Source organism: Nerophis ophidion, linkage group LG19, assembly GCF_033978795.1.
Source record: "Nerophis ophidion isolate RoL-2023_Sa linkage group LG19, RoL_Noph_v1.0, whole genome shotgun sequence".
Taxonomy (NCBI): domain Eukaryota; kingdom Metazoa; phylum Chordata; class Actinopteri; order Syngnathiformes; family Syngnathidae; genus Nerophis; species Nerophis ophidion.
The window spans coordinates 10949173-10971225 of record NC_084629.1 but is presented as its reverse complement, the minus strand read 5'-3'; the positions used below and the strand labels follow the sequence as shown (position 1 = coordinate 10971225).

Genomic DNA, 22053 nt, shown 5'->3' with positions numbered 1-22053 from the left:
AATATCGCGAAATGATCAAGTACGACACATAGATTGGACCTGCTATCCCCGTTTAAATGAGAAAATCTAATTTCAGTCAGCCTTTAATCACTGACATCTTTGTTGAACACCATGTTTAATGCAGATCAATGTGCAGATGTGCCTGTTGCTTGTGCATAAAATATTGTTGTGTTAGTCAAAAAAAACAAAACAAAACAAAAAAAACAGGCTCAGCACGTTCCTCGCCCCTCTGCTGGCCGAAACCCGCCTCGGCATGACGACGTTGCCCCTGCCAATACGCACACATTGTATCCCCAAAGTCCTGCCTTGGAGGCGTTGCTTCTTGTCTGGTATCAGCAAGTGCACGGCAGACACCGAGAGTCGCATTCATTCGTGGGAGGAAAGCCTTGAGCGGGGGGTGCACACGGTGGATTGGATGCAAAACTAAAGTTAGCGGAGAAGCGCGCAGAGAAACAAGAAAGAACCGATAAAGAGGTAAGCTGCAACGCTGAGTTCAAAGACCGTCGGAGAAGTGGGTTTTGCGGGCACTTTAGACGCTGTTTGTTCCGAAGCCTTTGAAAAGGATGCTCAATGTAAACTTTGATTTTTATTAATGTAACGGCACATTTACACGCATGTTTCCTTTTTTGTTTGTAAGAGAACTTTATCACGCGATCTTGAAGCGACTGTTGTACTTAAAAAAATAAATAAAAAAAAGATAGCTGGTGACAGCAGAAACTTGCGACAAAACACACAGACAAAAGAAGATGTTGCACCTGTGCCATTCTCGCCGGTGACATTTGCACATGAAACCCCGTCCGTGGCGTTTTATTGGCTGTGTATTGAGAGACAAAAGGCATTTTTTAAGCTAATTTGTAACTGGATGCTGGCAAGCCGAGTCAGGGGAGAGAGAGCTTTGCTCAGAGAGAGAGAGAGTGAACTTTGACCCCTAACAAATGGCATTGGTTTAATTTTTTATGTATTAAAGTACTCAGACAGATGCCCTTGTACAAAATGTGCTATACTCCAATTTATAGAACTAGAAATACAAAAATATGTAATTAGTTTTTTTTATATAAAAACTCTTTATACTTCAATTTTTTTGTATATTTTTTGTATTTCTGTCTGTTAATTTTTTTATTTTAAGTATGTGTAAAAAATATTTTAATTTCGTTAATTTTACTCTTTTTTTTTAATATCCAATTCAATCCACTTTCATTATATAGCACATTTAAACCACAAAAATGCTACCAAAGTGCTGCACAAAAAATATTAAAAACACGATTCAAATACGATCCTTGGCTCCGCCAATGACTGAATAAAACAAAATAAATACAAATAAAACCAATATAAAAGCAATACACAAATAACAAAACACCACTCGGGTTTATATCCGGGCGACCATTCTACCCTGCTTAGGCTGCTGCCCCCGCGACCCGACCTCGGATAAGCGGAAAATGATGGATGGATGGATACAAATATGATTGAAAACAATTTTAAAAGGGTAAAAACGGTTAAAACAATAAATAGAAATAACCATTTAATAACACAGAGGACCACACAACTCACACATTGTTAAAAGCCAAAGAATAAAAGTGGGCTTTAAGACGAGAGTTCAAACTCTCCACTGTGGATATGTCCTTGATATGTCCTTAAGACTTAGTATTTGTTCTTAATTAAAGTGCGAAACTTAATTGTTTTAATATTTTACATTCACCTTCATTGTGAATTTATTTGTGATGTTCATAAACTTGCTGTAGTTTGCAAAAAAATCAGAAAAAATAATTGAAACATCCTAAATACATCTAATATTAGCTTTTGATAACAATGTATTTGTTTTAAATTCGCCATCCATCTCTCGCTTTATCGATTGTACATTTAAAAAAAAATGTTACATTTACAACGGAGGATTGGGAGCAATAGAGATGGTGACAAGGTTCCTTGGAGACAGTGTGTGTGTGTGTGTGTGTGTGTGTGTGTGTGTGTGTGTGTGTGTGTGTGTTATCTGATGGCCCGGGTGTTAAAGGGTTAATTAGCTTGAAGCCTGCCGAGTTACCTGGCTCAGGTATTTTCCATATAATATAAAGGAATTAAAGAGACCATTGTGAGAGATTATCTCAGCATTGAGAATCCCTCCATTGTGAAGAATGCTCCTATCTGCTCTTTAAGTCAAATTCAACGTCAAGGCTGTAAAAAAAAAAAAAAAAAAAAAAAAAAAAAAAACATCACTGAGAGAAGCGTTTGAATGCACGAAACAGGGAAAAAAAAGTTGCTAAAAATATACAGCGGGGCAAAAAAGTATTTAGTCAGCCACCGATTGTGCAAGTTCTCCCACTTAAAATGATGAAAGAGGTCGGTTCCTCCAAACACGACGAGTTGAGTTTATACCAAAAAGTTCTATTTTGGTTTCATCTGACCACATGACATCCTCCCAATCCTCTGCTGTATCATCCATGTATCTATTTTGGTATAAACTCAACTCGTCGTGTTTGGAGGAAGAAGAATACTGAGTTGCATCCCAAGAACACCATACCTACTGTGAAGCATGGGGGTGGAAACATCATGCTTTGGGGCTGTTTTTCTGCTGAGAGGACAGGACGATTGATCCGTTTTAAGGAAAGAATTTATGGGGTCATGTATCGTGAGATTTTGAGCCAAAACCTCCTTCCATCAGTGAGAGCTTTGAATGGTTGACCAAATACAAGGAGGTTTTGGCTCAAAATCTCACGATACATGGCCCCACTCATTCTTTCCATAACACGGATCAATCGTTCTGTCCCCTTAATAGAAAAACAGCCCCAAAGCATGATGTTTCCACCCCCATGCTTCACAGTAGGTATGGTGTTCTTGGGATGCAACTCAGTATTCTTCTTCCTCCAAACACGACAAGTTGAGTTTATACCAAAATGGATACATTGATGATACAGCAGAGGATTGGGAGAATGTCATGTGGTCAGATGAAAGCAAAATAGAACTTTTTGGTATAAACTCAACTTGTCGTGTTTGGAGGAAGAAGAATACTGAGTTGCTTCCCAAGAACACCAGACCTACTGTGAAGCATGGGGGTGGAAACATCATGCTTTGGGGCTGATTTTCTGCTAAGGGGACAGGACAATTGATCCGTGTTAAGGAAAGAATGAATGGGGCCATGTATCGTGAGATTTTGAGCCAAAACCTCCTTCCATCAGTGAGAGCTTTGAATGGTTGACCAAATACTTATTTTCCACCATAATTTACAAATAAATTATCTAAAATTCCTAGTTTTTTTTTTCACATTCTGTCTCTCACAGTTCAAGTGTACCTACGATGAAAATTACAGACCTCTGTCATCATTTTAAGTGGGAGAACTTGCCCAATCGGTGGCTGACTAAATACTTTTTTGCCCGACTGTATCTTTTTTTTTTTTGCTTGAATAAGTTGCACATCTTTATAATAATAGTATAAACTGTTAACAAGTTACCAGCAGTAGTAGCTAGTAATGTGTAACATCACCCGTGATGCATGATGTTATATTACCCAACTAGCTGCTGCCAGATTTATTTTTGTACGTTACAACTGAAGCACTTTTTGTGCGGATGTGTCATGAGCTGCAGCTCGTTATTTGTTGTTGATGTGATTAGCAGAGATAGTTGCTCTTATTGACAATGTGGAACTGAGTACAAAATAAAAGCCGAATAGGGCAAAAAGTCATGACTAGTATGTGTTAAGGGATTGGTTGCTGTAAAAGTGATGGCGTGCAGTACACAAAGACAAATGTCTCAGGCGGTCACTTTTTTTATTCATCCGGCGACCCTCGTTTACAAAGCGGCGTGGAGCCTCCCGTAGATCTTGGCACGCACGGTTTCCCTCCGCGTGGGCGTGCAGGTCACTGTGGGGCGTTGAGTGAGGTTAAGGCACTCGTGCTCTGGTTTTGATCCGTCCCCTCTTAACCCCACCCCACCTCCCACTCCTGACCTCTCGCACCGCGGCGGGCGTCCCCACGGAGGAGCCGAGAGAGACATCACAGCACACAGTGCAGACAGGGCTGCTCGAACATGTCACTCGACTTGCTTCATTCTAGGGGAGAGTGTCGGATTTTTAGCATGCCACACTGCTGTTTGTCCCCCTTGTGAGCGCTCAGGGCGGCCATGGTGTTCATGACAAAAATCCATCCATCCATTTTTCTACCTCTTGTCCCTTTTTGGGGTTGCAGGGGGTACTGGGAGTCTATCTCAGCTGCATTTGGGCGGAAGGCGGGGTTAGTGTGTATATTTTTTTTCATATTCATATTTTCAGAATCGTAATCAGAAATACTCTATTAATCCATCCATCCATCCATCCAATTTCTACCGCTTATTCCCTTTTTGGGGTCGCGGGGGGCGCTGGCGCCTATCTCAGCTACAATCGGGCGGAAGGCGGGGTACACCCTGGACAAGTCGCCACCTCATCGCAGGGCCAACACAGATAGACAGACAACATTCACACACTAGGGCCAATTTAGTGTTGCCAATCAACCTATCCCCAGGTGGATGTCTTTGGAGGTGGGAGGAAGCCGGAGTACCCGGAGGGAACACACACAGTCACGGGTAGAACATGCAAACTCCACACAGAAAGATCCCGAGCCTGGATTTGAACCCAGGACTGCAGGACCTTCGTATTGTGAGGCAGACGCACTAACCCCTCTTCCACCGTGAAGCCCACTCTATTAATCCCTGAGAGAAAATTAAATAAATAAATGAGTTGTACTTGTATAGCGCTTTTCTACCTTCAAGGTACCCAAAGCGCTTTGACACCACTTCCACATTTACCCATTCACACACACACTCACACACTGATGGAGGGAGCTGCCATGCAAGGCGCTAACCAGCACCCATCAGGAGCAAGGGTGAAGTGTCTTGCTCAGGACACAACAGACGTGACGAGGTTGGTACTAGGTGGGGATTGAACCAGGGACCCTCTGGTTGCGCACGGCCACTATGCCACTGCGCCACGCCGTCCCCATTGAAATATTTTCTTTTTTTCCTTTTTTAAAAATTTTTATTTATTTATATATATAAAAAAGTGTCTGTTTTCTCAATACCTGTATAAGGATTTCCTATCAAATGAATGAATAAATATTATATTAAAAAAAGAAATACTCTATTAATACTTGAGGGGATTTTTTTCAAATGTTTTTTTTTTTTTTATTATTATTTTGGGATGTGGGGGGAAACGAGCAAAAAAAAGTGTCTGTTTTCTCAGTACTTGTATGATGAGTTCCCTATCAAATGAATAAATAAATATTATAAAAAAGAAATATTTTATTAATCCCGAGGATATTTTTTAAATGTTATTCATATATTTATTTATATATATTTTTTTATTTTTTTTTATTTTTTTATTTTTAAATGTATATATATTTTTTCAAATTATATTTTTTTGCCAGAACTCAATATTAGGGTTTACGCGTAGAAAACTAGCCTTTTTGAGCAGGTAGACCACCGTCTTACAGGCGTAAAAACAAGTGAAGCACTTTTAATACACTAAAATGACTCCTTTTTCTGATTAAATGTTAAAGTACCAATGATTGTCACACACACACTAGGTGTGGTGAAATGTGTCTTCTGCATTTGACCCATCACTTTGTTCACCCCCTGGGAGGTGAGGGGAGCAGTGAGCAGCAGTGGTGGCCGCGCTCGGGAATCATTTTGGTGATTTAACCCCCAATTCCAACCCTTGATGCTGCGTGCCAAGCAGGGAAGTATTGGGTCTCATTTTTATAGTCTTTGGTATGACTCGGCCGGGGTTTGATACTCACAACCTACCGATCTCAGGTCGGACACTCTAACCACAAAGCCACTGTGCTGATTGATTTAATCAGCTGTTGGTGAAATTCTAAATCATACGAGCTTGACCCCACACCCTCTCAAACAACACCATTTTAACCTCTTAAAAAGAAAAACACACTTTTAAATAATAAATATCATATAAAACAATGCAATAAAAGGTACTACTAACAACTACAGTAGTTTTATGAAGTAAACCTACTGTGGCTTAGTGGTTAGAGTGTCCGCCCTCAGATCGGTAGGTTGTGAGTTCAAACCCCGGCCGAGTCATACAAAAGACTATAAAAATGGGACCCATTACCTCTCTGCTTGGCACTCAGCATCAAGGGTTGGAATTGGGGGTTAAATCACCCAAAAAATATTCCAGGGCGCAGCCACTGCTGCTGCTCACTGCTCCCCTCACCTCCCGTGGGTGATCAAGGGTGATAAGTCAAATGCAGAGAATAATTTTGCCACACCTCGTGTGTGTGTGTGACTATCTTTGGTACTTTAAGTAGTGTAGTAATAATGTGCAGAATTTATATACCTCGGAGAGCTGACTTGATTGATTGATTGATGATTGATTGAAACTTTTATTGGTAGATTGCACAGTACAGTACATATTCCGTACAATTGACCGCTAAATGGTAACACCCCAATAAGTTTTTGAACTTGTTTAAGTCGGGGTCCACGTTAATCAATTCACGGTACTCCAACAGCTGTATCTCTGTCAAACAAACCATTAGCAGCTCTTCAATATTTTCATGGATAAATGTCCGCCGTTGAGATATTATTTTGATATTCTTGGCTGCTTCAGTATTTCGCCGTCTAGAAGTTGCAGGATCAAATTGCTTCGACAAGTTGGCGACACACGCTGTCAGGTTTTTAATGATTGTGTTTTTTTCTTTAATTCAATGTATATAATCTGTTTTTTTCTTCTCAGCACTCTCCTACACACGTACTTATGTTATGTCGATCTCCAGTTATAAGCTAATGCTCGCGAGTAAGACCAGATGTTTTGGTTGGCTCCGACAGGGTTCACTGTGACATTTGCTTAGCCAACTAATTGGGGCTTTGTTTGTAACTCAAATTTATTAGACAAAAGCAACTCTTACGTCAAAACACTATTAACTGTTCTGTAGTTTCTTTTGAACCCTATATTAGCGTTTTTTTCATTTTTTTTTATTTGAAATAATCAATCATCAATCAATGTTTACTTATATAGCCCTAAATCACTAGTGTCTCAAAGGGCTGCACAAACCACTACGACATCCTCGGTAGGCCCACATAAGGGCAAGGAAAACTCACCCCAGTGGGACATCGGTGACAATGATGACTATGAGAACCTTGGAGAGGAGGAAAGCCATGGATGTCGAGCGGGTCTAACATGATACTGTGAAAGTTCAATCCATAATGGATCCAACACAGTCGCAAGAGTCCAGTCCAAAGCGGATCCAACACAGCAGCGAGAGTCCTGTTCACAGCGGAGCCAGCAGGAAAACATCCCAAGCGGAGGTGGATCAGCAGCGCAGAGATGTCCCCAGCCGATACACAGGCGAGCAGTACACGGCCACCGGATCGGACCGGACCCCCTCCACAAGGGAGAGTGGAACATAGGAGAAAAAGAAAAGAAACGGCAGATCAACTGGTCTAAAAAGGAGTCTATTTAAAGGCTAGAGTATACAAATGAGTTTTAAGGTGAGACTTAAATGCTTCTACTGAGTTGGCATCTCGAACTGTTACCGGGAGGGCATTCCAGAGTACTGGAACCCGAAACGAAAACGCTCTATAGCCCGCAGACTTTTTTTGGGCTTTGTGAATCACTAATAAGCCGGAGTCCTTTGAACGCAGATTTCTTGCCGGGACATATAGTACAATACATTCGGCAAGATAGGATGGAGCTAGACCGTGTAGTATTTTATACGTAAGTAGTAAAACCTTAAAGTCACATCTTAAGTGCACAGGAACCCAGTGCAGGTGAGCCAGTACAGGCGTAAATAACCGATTACAGGACATTTTGATGTAAATCCAAATACACTTAAAGAAACTCAGTGTCACTCTTAGGCCCCCTTCTACACTACGGTTAAGGCTAAGGTTATCCAGGGCAAATCCCACCTAACCTTATCCTTGTCCACACACACGCAATGGTGGTTTGAGACCCCTTCACCCCCTCTGTCTGCCGGTGCAAAACGACCTAGTACGCATGTGTGGAAAATGCGCACGTCATAGTCACCTCCAGTGTTGCTTTGTGTGCAAATTCTTAAATGTAACTTATCTGAACAATATCCAGTGTTGTGGTATTTCAATGAGCTGGAATCCAGTGTGCTGTAGAGCCCTATTGTAGTGAATCACACCTGAGCCATCATAAATTAATCAAATATTTATTGGACATGTGATAGTACACAATGTGATAAAGAACATTTTACAACATTTAATCTAGGGATCTAGATATCTGGTCAGGACACTCCTCACTCTTTTGCCTTAACCTTCATTGTCCATTCCTTATTGGTGACATACATGGCGGACAATAACTGATACATGCTTTGCCAGTCCAAATGCATTAGATGTTGTCCGTAGTCTTCCTTCGACGGCCAGGTGATACAAAGCACACGTTACATTTTTTTTTTTTATCACATCCAAAATAAACCGCATTCTCGTGGTCTCTCCTTCGACAAATGGACAACGTTTTTCAGTAAGTACAATCACAGCTGACCTGGACATTGGAAAGTTCTCTTGCCGTCTGAGAAGTGTTGTATCCCAAATAGCTGCAATCGAGCGTTTTTTCCTAAGGTATTCATGTGTGATTTCCGCAAGCGTCTGCACAGACGGAAGGAGAAACACGAGCATGTCTGGATGACTCGCCTCCATATTTCCGGAGGTTAGCTCTGAGTTACGAAACCGTTTTATTATGAAGCTGTCTGTGGCGCGTTCTTTCTGATGTCACTTCCTCTCCGTTTCACTTCCTTTGTAAACGATCAATGAGTCCATACAAAGCTAAGAGCCAGAGATTCAAGAAATAGACAGCTCCCTTACCCGTGTAAAAAAAAATATCCAAGGAGGGGAACCTTAAACAATGAATTAGTGTGGCTGAAAAAGGGCTTAGGGTAAATAATTATTCGTTTAAGGGGTAATCCGTCTCAATGTAGACATAACCTTAGCCATTACAGCCAGCATGCATTGGGGCCAAATAGGGTAGTGACAGAGGGGAGCCACCAGATGGAGCTGTGGTGAAAAAAAACTTAGTAGTTGTAAAGGTAAAGTTAAAGTACCAAGGATTGTCACACACACACTAGGTGTGGTGATATGTGTCCTCTGCATTTGACCCATCCCCTTGTTCAACCCCTGGGAGGTGAGGGGAGCAGTGGGCAGCAGCGGTGGCCGCGCCCGGGAATAATTTTTGATGATTTAACCCCCAATTCCAACCCTTGAGGCTGAGTGCCAAGCAGGGAGGTAATTGGTCCCATTTTTATAGTCTTTGGTATGACTATGGTAGACACTCTAAGTCAGACCTGGGCAAATGAAGGCCGGGAACCGCACGCGGCCCGTTAAGATTTTCAATCCGGCCCGCCGGACATTCCCAAATATTTTTTTTAGATCTTAGAGATGGAAAGTGTAGCTGTCATTATGATGTGCAGTGATGTTTTCTAATGACCGTAAGTCTTGAACTGTATAAAGTATTTCAATGGTTGGAATCTGCATGATATACTAGTTACTATGGTCATTTAATTAGTTACTATGGCAATTTAGTTAGTTACTATGGTGATGTAAGTCACGGCAGCTCAGACAAGGCACCAAGCAGTGTGGGTGGGGAGCGTTTCCACAGAGTGTTTCCAGAGCGGCCAGCCTAAAATGCGGGTGTTGTTGATTGATTGAAACTTTTATTAGTAGATTGCACAGTACAGTACATATTCCGTACAATTGACCACTAAATGGTAACACCCGAATAAGTTTTTCAACTTGTTTAAGTCGGGGGACAGGGACAGGGGCAGAAGGGGACAGTTTTACAACAAAGTTGTAAAGCATAGTGACACATCAAATATATCACATAGTAGGTGGGGTTTTTGTTTTACTCTTCATATTTCGCTTTGTTCATTGCATTTTTGTTGCGTTTTGCTTGACTGTAAAATATGTCGATTGAGAGGTTCGTATGTTGTCAATATTCAGTGTTTTATCGATCATAGTTAATATTGTAAATCCTACATTCCTTGTATCTTCATGTACATTCTGGTTGTCTCATTCAGTAAAAAAAAACTAAATTCCATTCCGTTTTTTTTAAGGCGGTCTGTTATAAAGTTTTTAGCATTCAATCAGACATTATTGTAAGGTTTTGTTCCTGAAAATAGACATACCGACCCCCAGACACATTTATTTCTCAAAATGTTGCTGCCGAGTGTCACGACTTGGACTTGGACGTGGATTGTTTTCCCGAGGTGGCAAGCGAACGGTGTAGAAACGGCGTCAAGGTAGAGACATATTTATTTCCTACACTATAACTAAAAACAGGAACAAACAAAAGGCGCGCACAATGGCAGTACAAAAACTTGGCTATGAAATAAAAGACTAGCACAAAGGCAATTAACTATAAACACGAAACAAAACACTTGCACTGTGGCATGAATAATGAGAACACTTACTGTGACTGAGACAAGGGTATGAGAAAAAAAGCCGCATGGATATCATGGGTGCAGGAGGTGATGTCAGGACCAAGAACAGAAACAGACAGTGAAGTGAATTATATTTATATAGCGCTTTTCTCTAGTGACTCAAAGCGCTTTACATAGTGAAACCCAATATCTAAGTTACATTTAAACCAGTGTGGGTGGCACTGGGAGCAGGTGGGTAAAGTGTCTTGCCCAAGGACACAACGGCAGTGACTAGGGTGGCGGAAGCGGGAATCGAACCTGCAACCCTCAAGTTGCTGGCACGGCCACTCTACCAACCTAGTTAACTAACTAAATTACTATGGCAATTTAGTTAGTTACTATGGTGATGTAAGTCACGGCAGCTCAGACGAGGCACCAAGCAGTGTGGGTGGGGAGCGTTTCCACAGAGTGTTTCCAGAGCGGCCAGCCTAAAATGCGGGTGTTGTTGATTGATTTAAACTTTTATTAGTATATTGCACAGTACAGTACATATTCCGTACAATTGACCACTAAATGGTAACACCCCAATAAGTTTTTCAACTTGTTTAAGTCGGGGGACAGGGATAGGGGCAGAAGGGGACAGTTTTACAACAAAGTTCTAAAGCTTAGTGACACATCAAATATATCACATAGTAGGTGGAGTTTTTGTTTTACTCTTCATATTTCGCTTTGTTCGTTGCATTTTTGTTGCGTTTTGCTTGACTGTAAAATATGTCGATTGAGAGGTTCGTATGTTGTCAATATTCAGTGTTTTATCGATCATAGTTAATATTGTAAATCCTACATTCCTTGTATTTTCATGTACATTCTGGGTGTCTCATTCAGTAAAAAAAACTAAGATTCCATTCCGTTTTTTTTAAGGCGGTCTGTTATAAAGTTTTTAGCATTCAATCAGACATTATTGTAAGGTTTTGTTCCTGAAAATAGACATACCGACCCCCAGACACATTTATTTCTCAAAATTTTGCTGCTGAGTGTCACGACTTGGACTTGGAAGTGGATTGTTTTCCCGAGGTGCCAAGCGAATGGAGTAGAAACGGCGTCAAGGTAGAGACATATTTATTTCCTACACTATAACTAAAAACAGGAACAAACAATGGCGGTACAAAAACTTGGCTATGAAATAAAAGACTAGCACAAAGGCAATTAACTATAAACACGAAACAAAACACTTGCACTGTGGCATGAATAATGAGAACACTTACTGTGACTGAGACAAGGGTATGAGAAAAAAAGCAGCATGGATATCATGGGTGCAGGAGGTGATGTTGTCAGGACGAAGAACAGAAACAGACAGTGAAGTGAATTATATTTATATAGCGCTTTTCTCAAATGACTCAAAGCGCTTTACATAGTGAAACCCAATATGTAAGTTACATTTAAACCAGTGTGGGTGGCACTGGGAGCAGGTGGGTAATGTGTCTTGTCCAAGGACACAATGGCAGTGACTAGGATGGCTGAAGCGGGAATTGAACCTGCAACCCTCAAGTTGCTGGCACGGCCACTCTACCAACCGAGCTATGCCGCCCCTTAAATAGCAGTGACATAATCAGTGAAAACAGGTGCAAGACATGAGGACAGGTGAAAACTAATGAGTTGTCATGGTAACAAAACAAACCAGGAAGTGCAAAAACAGGAACTGAGTGTCCAAAAAAAGAAAACATAAATCACACAGACATGACACCGAGTCAAAACAATTGCACAGGTCTGCTCTAAGTGCATTACTCCCCCCTGTAGGACTGGAGTGTAACAGTCAGACTGGCTCTTGCTTTTCTTACTTTAAAGTAATATTATTTTTAATATCGCACCTTTTCCGGAAATTCCGTACTTCTGGTTTCTGATTGGCCGAATAGCGAGGAGTTTACGTAACGGCACCTGTTGTTTTCCATATCCCGCCTACGTGTTTTGTTTGCATGAACCAATAAAATATTTACAGATTTTGGCAAAACTTTGTGGAGAGATGCAACATGAGCCAAAGAAGAAAAAAAAAAACATTCCCACAGAGAATTCAAGATTTTTGTTTTTAATCTATCCGTGTTAAAGTTTGATTCCTGGTCCCCATGCCTACAGGACACAGATGGTTTAAAAGTGCAAGATGTTTTGTAGTTTGAAAATACACCCGCATGTGTGAACAAAGCCTCTTCAGCATCTGTGCACCTATTTAAAATGGTGTGCACATACTAAAGTGTTATTATCTTCAGATGGTGTAAAAAAAATGACGTCTTGGAATTTATGAGCCGCGCTTTCTTTGATCATCTGCTGGGTGACAGCTCCTCCGTGACCTTCCCCTTGCTCGCTCGGAGGCAGGAGAAAAGAAACGCTGCATTTATTTTTTACTTCCGCGGACACGTGAGGGAAAACATTCTTGAAAAAGTGGCATTGGGGTTTCTAGCCCACTCTGACCCGGGCGCTTTATTTTGGAATGCCAGGAACGCTCCCGGAAATGCACTTGTTTGGTTTTCCTCCTGTCTAATCTTCACTCTGCATGAGTAGCTAATGCAAACATCAGTTTGGAACCACCACCTCCACTCGCCTGGACCGCACATCAATCATGTTGACAGTTGGGCGACAGCGAGGCTCTATTAAAGTATGAACGCCATGTTGGAGCAAGTTAACCACATTAAGATTCCTCAAAATCAGGTGGCAGACCATAAGTGGCTGTTTTTTTAAGGTAATGCAACTTCATGAAAATACAGTGAACTATTTTCTATTTCCGAGGGTTGCAACTATGATATTCTTCCTTTTTTGCTTATTATACATGCTAAAAACCAAAGTTACCTACTCAGTGGGCTAGTGGTTAGAGTGTCCGCCCTGAGATCGGTATGTTCAATCAATCAATCAATCAATGTTTACTTATATAGCCCTAAATCACTAGTGTCTCAAAGGGCTGCACAAACCACTACGACATCCTCGGTAGGCCCACATAAGGGCAAGGAAAACTCACACCCAGTGGGACGTCGGTGACAATAATGACCCAGTGGGACGTCGGTGACAATGATGACTATGAGAACCTTGGAGAGGAGGAAAGCAATGGATGTCGAGCGGGTCTAACATGATACTGTGAAAGTTCAATCCATAATGGATCCAACACAGTCGCGAGAGTCCAGTCCAAAGCGGATCCAACACAGCAGCGAGAGTCCCGTTCATAGCGGAGCCAGCAGGAAACCATCCCAAGCGGAGGCGGATCAGCAGCGCAGAGATGTCCCCAGCCGATACACAGGCAAGCAGTACATGGCCACCGGATCGGACCGGACCCCCTGAGTTCAAACCCCGGCCGAGACTATAAAAGACTATAAGAGAGAGGGGACACAGGTCCGGTGACCATGGATGAAGTGCTGGCTGTCCATAGGGGACCATTCGCCTGTGCATCGGTTGGGGACATCTCTGTGCTGCTGACCCGCCTCCGCTCAGGATGGCCTCCTGCTGGCCCCACTATGGACTGGACTCTCACTATAATGTTAGATCCACTATGGACTGGACTTTCACAATATTATGTTAGACCCACTCGCCGTCCATTGCATCCGGTCTCCCCCTAGAGTCACCCATCTCTGCAGTCTTCTCCAAGGTTTCTCATAGTCATTCACATTGACAACCCACTGGGTTGCGAGTTTTTCCTTGCCCTTATGTGGGCTTTGGACCGAAAATGTCATTGTAGCTTATGCAGCCCTTTGAGACACTTGTGATTTAGGATAGGATAGGTCTTTATTGTGAAGTGAATTATATTTATATAGCGCTTTTCTCTAGTGACTCAAAGCGCTTTACATAGTGAAACCCAATATCTAATTTACATTCAAACCAGTGTGGGTGGCACTGGGAGCAGGTGGGTAAAATGTCTTGCCCAAGGACACAACGGCAGTGACTAGGATGGCGGAAGCGGGAATCGAACCTGCAACCCTCAAGTTGCTGGCACGGCCGCTCTACCAACCGAGCTATGCCGCCCCATTGCACAAGTACAACGAAACTTTGTTTTCAGCACAAACCTGTTCAAGATTAGACAAACAAACAGTGTACAGGGTTACAGAACAAGAACGCTGATGGGTCGCCATAAGGTGCCCCGTAAAAGATGGGGAAAAGGTAAACGCTGGCGAAGGATGAGTAAAAAAATACAATCTAGACTGGGCTCCTAAGGGGGCCCAATCTGGAGTGGGAAAAAACCTCCATAGCAAAGCACATATACATATTACAACATACATCTTGAGATGTCTAGCAACAGAGGGAAGGGAGTTTGGGGTCCTTATGGTAGGCCGCAGCTCTCAGGCGCTGACCATCCATTCTTCACCCCTATGGGATTTGCGTCGAGGGCGTTGGGTTGCGGGGGATTGGGTGTGTATGTGTGGCGTATATTTTTGTGGATGTTTGTGTGTGTACGACCGTAGTGTGTCGCTGTTCCGCGGCCTTGATGTATTGTGCAGTCGCTAGTCCAAAGTCAACAACAACAGGTGTGTCCATGAGAGACAAGAAGGGAGTTTGTTGTGTCTTCGCCGCACCGTCCTTCGGGAGAGTCTCGAAGCCAGGGAAACAATCCAAGTTAGAATGTTTTGTATGCGGGTGAAAATAAAATTAGCTTTTCACTCTAAATTGTCTATGACTGGTCCTGGGCGATATTTAAATAATCATTTATTGATTGATAAAAATCGTACCCATTAACTTCCTGCTTGGGGTGGAATTGGGGGTTAAATCACCAAAACTGATTCCCGGGCGTGGCTACGGCTGCTGCTCTCTGCTCCCCTCACCTCCAAGGGGGTGAACAAGGGGATGAGTCAAATGCAGAGGACACATTTCAACACACTAAGACTGTGTGTGACAATCGTTGGTACTTTAACTTTAACTTTAAGGATGTGATAGGCTGTTTTTATGGGGGGGGGGGGCTTTTTTTTGGAGTATACCACAGGCTAAAAAAAAAAGGGTGGTGGGCTACAAATGGTCCTTGGGCCAGATTTTGGATACCCAAACTCAGTATAACGTGTTGATACATGAAGCATGTGCTGTAAAGGCTACACTTAACTGCCGTCACCTGCAGGGGCCGAGTGTGTGGTCTACAACTGCGAACAACCCCCTGGGTCTCTAATTACCACTAGGTTAAAATACATGAACAGCTGTGGCTGTAAACAACTAAAAAAAAAGAAAAAGAAAAAAGATTTTGTATAAAAAAATAAATTGACTGTAAATTATTTATTTTTTCGATTGCAAATGTTTTTTTTTGTTGCAAAAAATGTTTTGGATACAAAATATAGTTTTGGCTTGAAACCGTTTTTCTTGGGTTAAAATATGTTGGTTGCAAATTGTTTTATCGATTACAAATATTTTTTATTTATTTATTTTTTTTCGCCTACAACATTTTTGGGGAATCGCAAATCCTTTTTTTTGGTAAATGACAAAAGTTTTTGTGGGCGGAGCCTCCTCTGAACATCCATCCATCCATTTGCTACTGCTTGTCCCTTTTGGCTTCGCAACCCCCCCCCCCCAAAAAAATTATTTTGAATAACAAAAAAAATTTGACTGCAAATTATACATTTTTTCGGTTGCAAATGTATTTTTTGTTGCAAAAAATGTTTTGGATACAAAATATAGTTTGGGCTGGAAATCGTTGTTCTTGGGTTAAAATATTTTGGTTGCAAATTGTTTTATTGGTTACAAATGTTTTTTTATTTTTCTTATTTTTTGCTTACAAAATTTTTTGGGGAATCGCAAATCCTTTTTTTTTTTGGTAAATGACGCAACTTTTTGTGGGTGGAGCCTCCTCTGAACATCTATCCATCCATCTATTTTCTACTGCTTGTCCCTTTTGGGGTCGCAACCCCTCAAAAAAAAATGATTTTGAATCTTAAAAAATAAAATCCAACAAAAAAATTTGACTGCAAATAATGAATTTTTCCGGTTACAAATGTTTAGTTTTTTTTGTTGCAAGAAATGTTTTGGATACAAAATATAGTTTTGGCTAGAAATCGTTTTTCTTGGGTTAAAATATTTTGGTTGCAAATAGTTTTATTGGTTACAAATGTTTTTTTATTTTTCTTATTTTTTGCTTGCAAAATTTTTGGGGAATCGCAAATCCTTTTTTGTAAATGACGCAACTTTTTGTGGGTGGAGCCTCCTCTGAACATCCATCCATCCATCTATTTTCTACTGCTTGTCCCTTTTGGGGTCGCAACCCCTCAAAAAAAAATGATTTTGAATCTTAAAAAATAAAATCCAACAAAAAAATTTGACTGCAAATAATGAATTTTTTCGGTTACAAATGTTTAGTTTTTTTTGGTTGCAAGAAATGTTTTGGATACAAAATATAGTTTTGGCTAGAAATCGTTTTTCTTGGGTTAAAATATTTTGGTTGCAAATTGTTTTATTGATTACAAATATTTTGTATTTTTTATTGGATATTTTTTGCTTAAAATTTTTTGGGGGAATCGCAAATCCTTTTTTTTTGGTATATGACGCAACTTTTTGTGGACGGGGCCTCCTGAACATCCATCCATCCATCCATTTGCTACTGCTTGTCCCTTTTGGGGTCGCAACCCAAAAAAATAAAGGATTTTGAATATAAAAAAAAATCTCCCCAAAAAATTTAACTGCGAATTATAAATTTTTTCGGTTGCAAATGTTTTTTTTTTGTTGCAAAAAATGTTTTGTATACAATATATAGTTTTGGCTTGAAATCGTTTTTCTTGGGTTGAAATATTTTGGTTGCAAATTGTTTTAATGGTTACAAATATTTTGTATTTTTTATTGTATATTTTTGCTTAAAATTTTTTGGGGGAATCGCAAATCCTTTTTTTTTTGGTATATGACGCAACTTTTTGTGGGCGGGACCTCCTGAACATCCATCCATCCATCCATTTTCTACTGCTTGTCCCTTTTGGGGTCGCAACCAAAAAAAAAAAAGGATTTTGAATATAAAAAAATAAAAAATCCCCCCAAAAAATGTAACTGCAAATTATAAATTTTTTCGGATGCAAATATTTTTTTTTGTTGCAAAAAATGTTTTGGATACAAAATATAGTTTTGGCTTGAAATCGTTGTTCTTGGGTTAAAATATTTTGGTTGCAAATTGTTTTATCGGTTACAAATCTTTTTTTTTTTTGCTTACAAAATTTTGGGGGAATCGCGAGTCCTTTACTTTTTTTTTTGATATATGACGCAACTTTTTGTGGATGAGGCCTCCTCTGAACATCCATCCATCCATCCATCCATTTTCCTACCACTTGTCCCTTTTGGGGTTGCAACCAAAAAAAAAGGATTTTGAATCTTAAAAAAAAAATCTAACAAAAAAAAAAAAATTGTCCGCAAATGATTTATTTTTTGGGTTGCAAATGTTTTTTTTAGGTTGCACATAATTTTTGGGATACAAAAAGATTTGGCTTGAAATAGTTTTGGGTTAAGATGTTTTGGTTTGAAATTGTTTCATCGGCTATAAATATATTTTTTCATTTATTATTATTTTTTTTTGCTTACAACATTTTTGGGGAATCGCAAATCCTTTTTTTTTTTTATATGACGCAACTTTTTGTGGGCGAGGCCTCCTCTGAACGTCCATCCATCCATCCATTTTACTACCGCATGTCCCTTTTGGGGTCGCAACCAAAAAAAAAAAAAGGATTTTGAATATTAAAAAAAAAATCCAACAAAAAAAAAAAAATGTCCGCAGATGATTTATTTTTTTTTAGTTGCAAATATTTTTTTAGGTTGCACATAATTATTTGGATACAAAAAGTTTTGGCCTGAAATAGTAGTTTTGGTTCAAGATGTTTTGGTTTCAACTTGTTTTATCGGCTACAAATCTTTATTTTTTATTCATTTTTTTTGCTTACAAAATTTTGGGGGAATCGCAAATCCTTTTTTCTTGGTATATGTATATTTTTGTGGGCGGGGCCTCCTCTGAACAATATATTAAACACCTTTTTATGGGTCAAATGTGTGGAGGGCGGATGTAATCAGCGATCACTCCCATATATAGTCTGAGAGTGACCGACAACAAGGTTTCTAACTTGTGTTTGTATTTATAAACATATATCTTTTCAACTCCCCCCAAAAATTGCAACTCCAAATTTATTTTGTTTTAATTATTAATCTAATTAATGTAATTTATTTATGTTTTATGTTTATCAACTCACTGCAGTAGTCATTTGAACTATAGTATATGACCAAGTAGTCAAAGAGTGCTACATTTTAATTTCCATTTTCTCATGCACTTCAAGTCATTATTATCAACAATTCAATTGTTATTAATGCGCCATATTATTTAAAGGCCTACTGAAACCCACTACTACCGACCACACAGTCTGATAGTTTATATATCAATGATGAAATATTAACATTGCAACACATGCCAATACGGCCGGTTTAGTTTACTAAATTACAATTTGAAATTTCCCGCTGAGTTTCTTGTTGAAAACGTCGTGGAATGATGACGCATACGCGTGACTTCCCGGGTTGCAGGGGACATATTAGCGCAGCGGCTCATAGTCGTCTCTTTTCATGGCGCAATTACACAGTATTCTGGACATCTATGTTGCGGAATCTTTTGCAATTTGTTTAATTAATAATGGAGAAGTCAAAGTAGAAAGATGGAGGTGGGAAGCTTTAGCCCTTAGCCACACAAACACGGTGTTTCCTTCTTTAAAATTCCCGGAGGTGAAGCTTTACTATAGATCAGAGCGGTCAAGCGAACATGGATCCCGACCACTTGTCAACCGGCAGGTTTCGGTGAGAAAATTGTGGTAAAAAGTCACCTCTAAGCTTGCGCCGTCCATGCAGCTGCCGTCGACTTCCCTCAGAGACTGGCGTCAAAACACCCGTGGACAAACCCCTCCGACTATCAGGTACTATTTAACTCACTAAAACACTAGCAACACAATAGAAAGATAAGGGATTTCCCAGAATTATCCTAGTAAATGTGTCTAAAAACATCTGAATTCGTCCCAATGCAATTTTTTTTTTCCTAGTCCTTCGCTATCAATATCATCATCCACGAATCTTTCATCCTTGTTTAAAGTAATGGGGAAATTGTCGTTTTCTCTGTCCTAATAACTCTTGCTGCTGGAGGCTCCCATTAAAAACAATGTGAGGATGTGAGGAGCGCTCACTCTTGTGACGTCATCGTCTGCTACTTCCGGTAAAGGCAAGGCTTTTTTATTAGCGACCAAAAGTTGCGAACTTTATCGTCGATGTTCTCTACTAAATCCTTTCAGCAAAAAAATGGCAATATCGCGACATGATCAAGTATGACACATAGAATGGACCTGCTATCCCCGTTTAAATAAGAAAATCTCATTTCAGTAGGCCTTTAAATAAATAAACACATTTGCTCTATTTAGAACATTTACAGTAACTAATATGGATAAAAATGGTAATAGTTATATCCGTCCATGATGCTGTATGTTGTGTGCTGTCCAATGAAGACCAACTATGGGGAATTGATCGCTAAACATGGCTGCATGTTTTACTGGAAGCTCTCCATCCTCGTAATAATTTGGTGGGAATCAAAGTGATGACATAAAGTCTTGTTTTTGCAGGACCCCTCCCATCCAGCCAGTGAGATGAGTCTAAGCACCAGCGAGATGGAGGACCTGTGGGAGTCCTTGGGCTACCTTAACTTCTCCGACTCCTTCGCCAACATTTCCAGCGTGGACGCCACGGTCTGCGCCACGGCCTTCAACCGCCACGCCCTGCTCCACTCCATGTGCGTCCTCTACACCTTCATCTTCGTGGTGGGCCTGGCGGCCAACGCTCTGGTGCTGTGGGTGAACGTGCGGGCGCGGGGCGGCGACTCCGCCCCCCGCCACGAGACCCACACGTACATCGCCCACCTGGCCGCCGCCGACCTGTGCGTGTGCGCCACGCTGCCCGTGTGGGTGAGCTCGCTGATCCAGCACGGCCACTGGCCCCTGGGGGAGGTGGCGTGCAAACTCACGCACCTTCTCTTCTCCGTCAACCTCTTCGGGAGCATCTTCTTCTTGGCTTGCATGAGCGTGGACCGCTACCTGAGTGTGTCGCGGCACCGGGAGAACCAGGGCGGCAAGCGCAGGAAGATGATGCGGCGGGCGGTGTGTGTAGGGGTGTGGCTTCTGGCTCTGGCGGCTTCTTTGCCGGACACCTACTTCCTGCGTACAGTGAAGGCCTCACACGGGGACAGCGTGCTCTGCAGGCCCGTGTACCCGGACGACAACCCCCGGGAGTGGATGGTCGGCGTCCAGCTGAGCTTCATCCTCCTGGGCTTCGTCCTGCCCTTCCCTGTGATCGCCATTTTCTACGTCCTGCTGGCCGGCGCCTTCGCCCGCGCGCCCTCATCCTCGCCGTCCTCCACCGTGGAGCAGGAGCGCCGCGTGAGCCGCAGGGTGATCCTGGCCTACATCGTGGTTTTCCTGGGATGCTGGGGGCCGTACCACGCCGTGCTCCTGGCCGACTCTCTCTCCCAGCTGGGCGTCCTGCCGCTGACCTGCGGCCTGGAGAACTTCCTGTACGTGGCCATGCACCTCACCCAGTGCCTGTCCCTGCTGCACTGCTGCTTCAACCCCATCCTCTATAACTTCATTAACCGGAACTACCGCTACGACCTCATGAAGGCCTTCATCTTTAAATACTCCACGCGGACCGGCCTGGCGCGCCTCATCGACGCGTCCAACGCCTCCGATGCGGAGTACTCCGCCGTGGCCGCGGACAACCCGCCGCAGCTTTGAGGACCGGTTGAAATCCTCTCGATCCGATCCTCGGTTTTTACCGGGACTCGTCAGATTTTGACATGAAATGACTTTTACAGACAATCTGTTGCAATTAAATGGACGGACACACATCAAATTGATGGACTGATTGTAAAAAAAAAAAAAAAAAAAAAAAAAAAATAAGCACTTAGGGAGCAGTTTCATTTGTGTAGACCAGGGGTGTCAAACTCATTATAAATCAGGGGCCACATGGAGGAAAAATCAATTCCCACTGGTAAAATCACGGCACAATAACTTAAAGGCCTACTGAAATGAGATTTTCTTATTTAAACGGGGATAGCAGGTCCATTCTATGTGTCATACTTGATCATTTCGCGATATTGCCATATTTTTGCTGAAAGGATTTAGTAGAGAACATCCACGATAAAGTTCGCAACTTTTGGTCGCTAACAGAAAAGCCCTGCCTTTACCGGAAGTCGCAGACGATGACGTCACCCATTGATGGCTCCTCACATTCTCACATTGTTTTTAATGGGAGCCTCCAACAAAAAGAGCTATTCGGAACGACAATTTCCCCATTAATTTGAGCGAGGATGAAAGATTCGTGTTTGAGGATATTGATAGCAACGGACTAGAAAAAAAATAAAAAAATAAAAATCTAGTTAAAAAAAACGCGATTGCATTGGGACGAATTCAGATGTTTTTAGACACATTTACTAGGCTAATTCTGGGAAATCCCTTATCTTTCTATTGTGTTGCTAGTGTTTTAGTGAGTGTAATAGTACCTGATAGTCGGAAGGGTGTATCCACGGGTGTCTTGAGGCCAGTGTTTGATGGAAGTTGACGGGAGCTTTAGGGACGACACAAGCTCAGCTGATCTCCGGTAAGAGGCGACTTTTTACCACAATTTTCTCACCGAAACCTGCCGGTTGACAAGTGGTCGGGATCCATGTTCGCTTGACCGCTCTGATCCATAGTAAAGCTTCACCTCCG

General features: G+C 41.6%; 1 protein-coding gene across 1 annotated transcript; it reads left to right on the top strand.

Moving 5' to 3' along the window:
• Positions 1-339: 339 nt before the first annotated feature.
• On the top strand, positions 340-21243 carry ackr3a (atypical chemokine receptor 3a). Its single transcript, XM_061879137.1, has 2 exons — positions 340-474; positions 19915-21243. The coding sequence occupies exon 2, from the start codon at positions 19939-19941 to the stop codon at positions 21076-21078; it is 1140 nt and encodes a 379-aa protein (XP_061735121.1). The 5' UTR covers positions 340-474; positions 19915-19938; the 3' UTR covers positions 21079-21243.
• Positions 21244-22053: the final 810 nt, after the last annotated feature.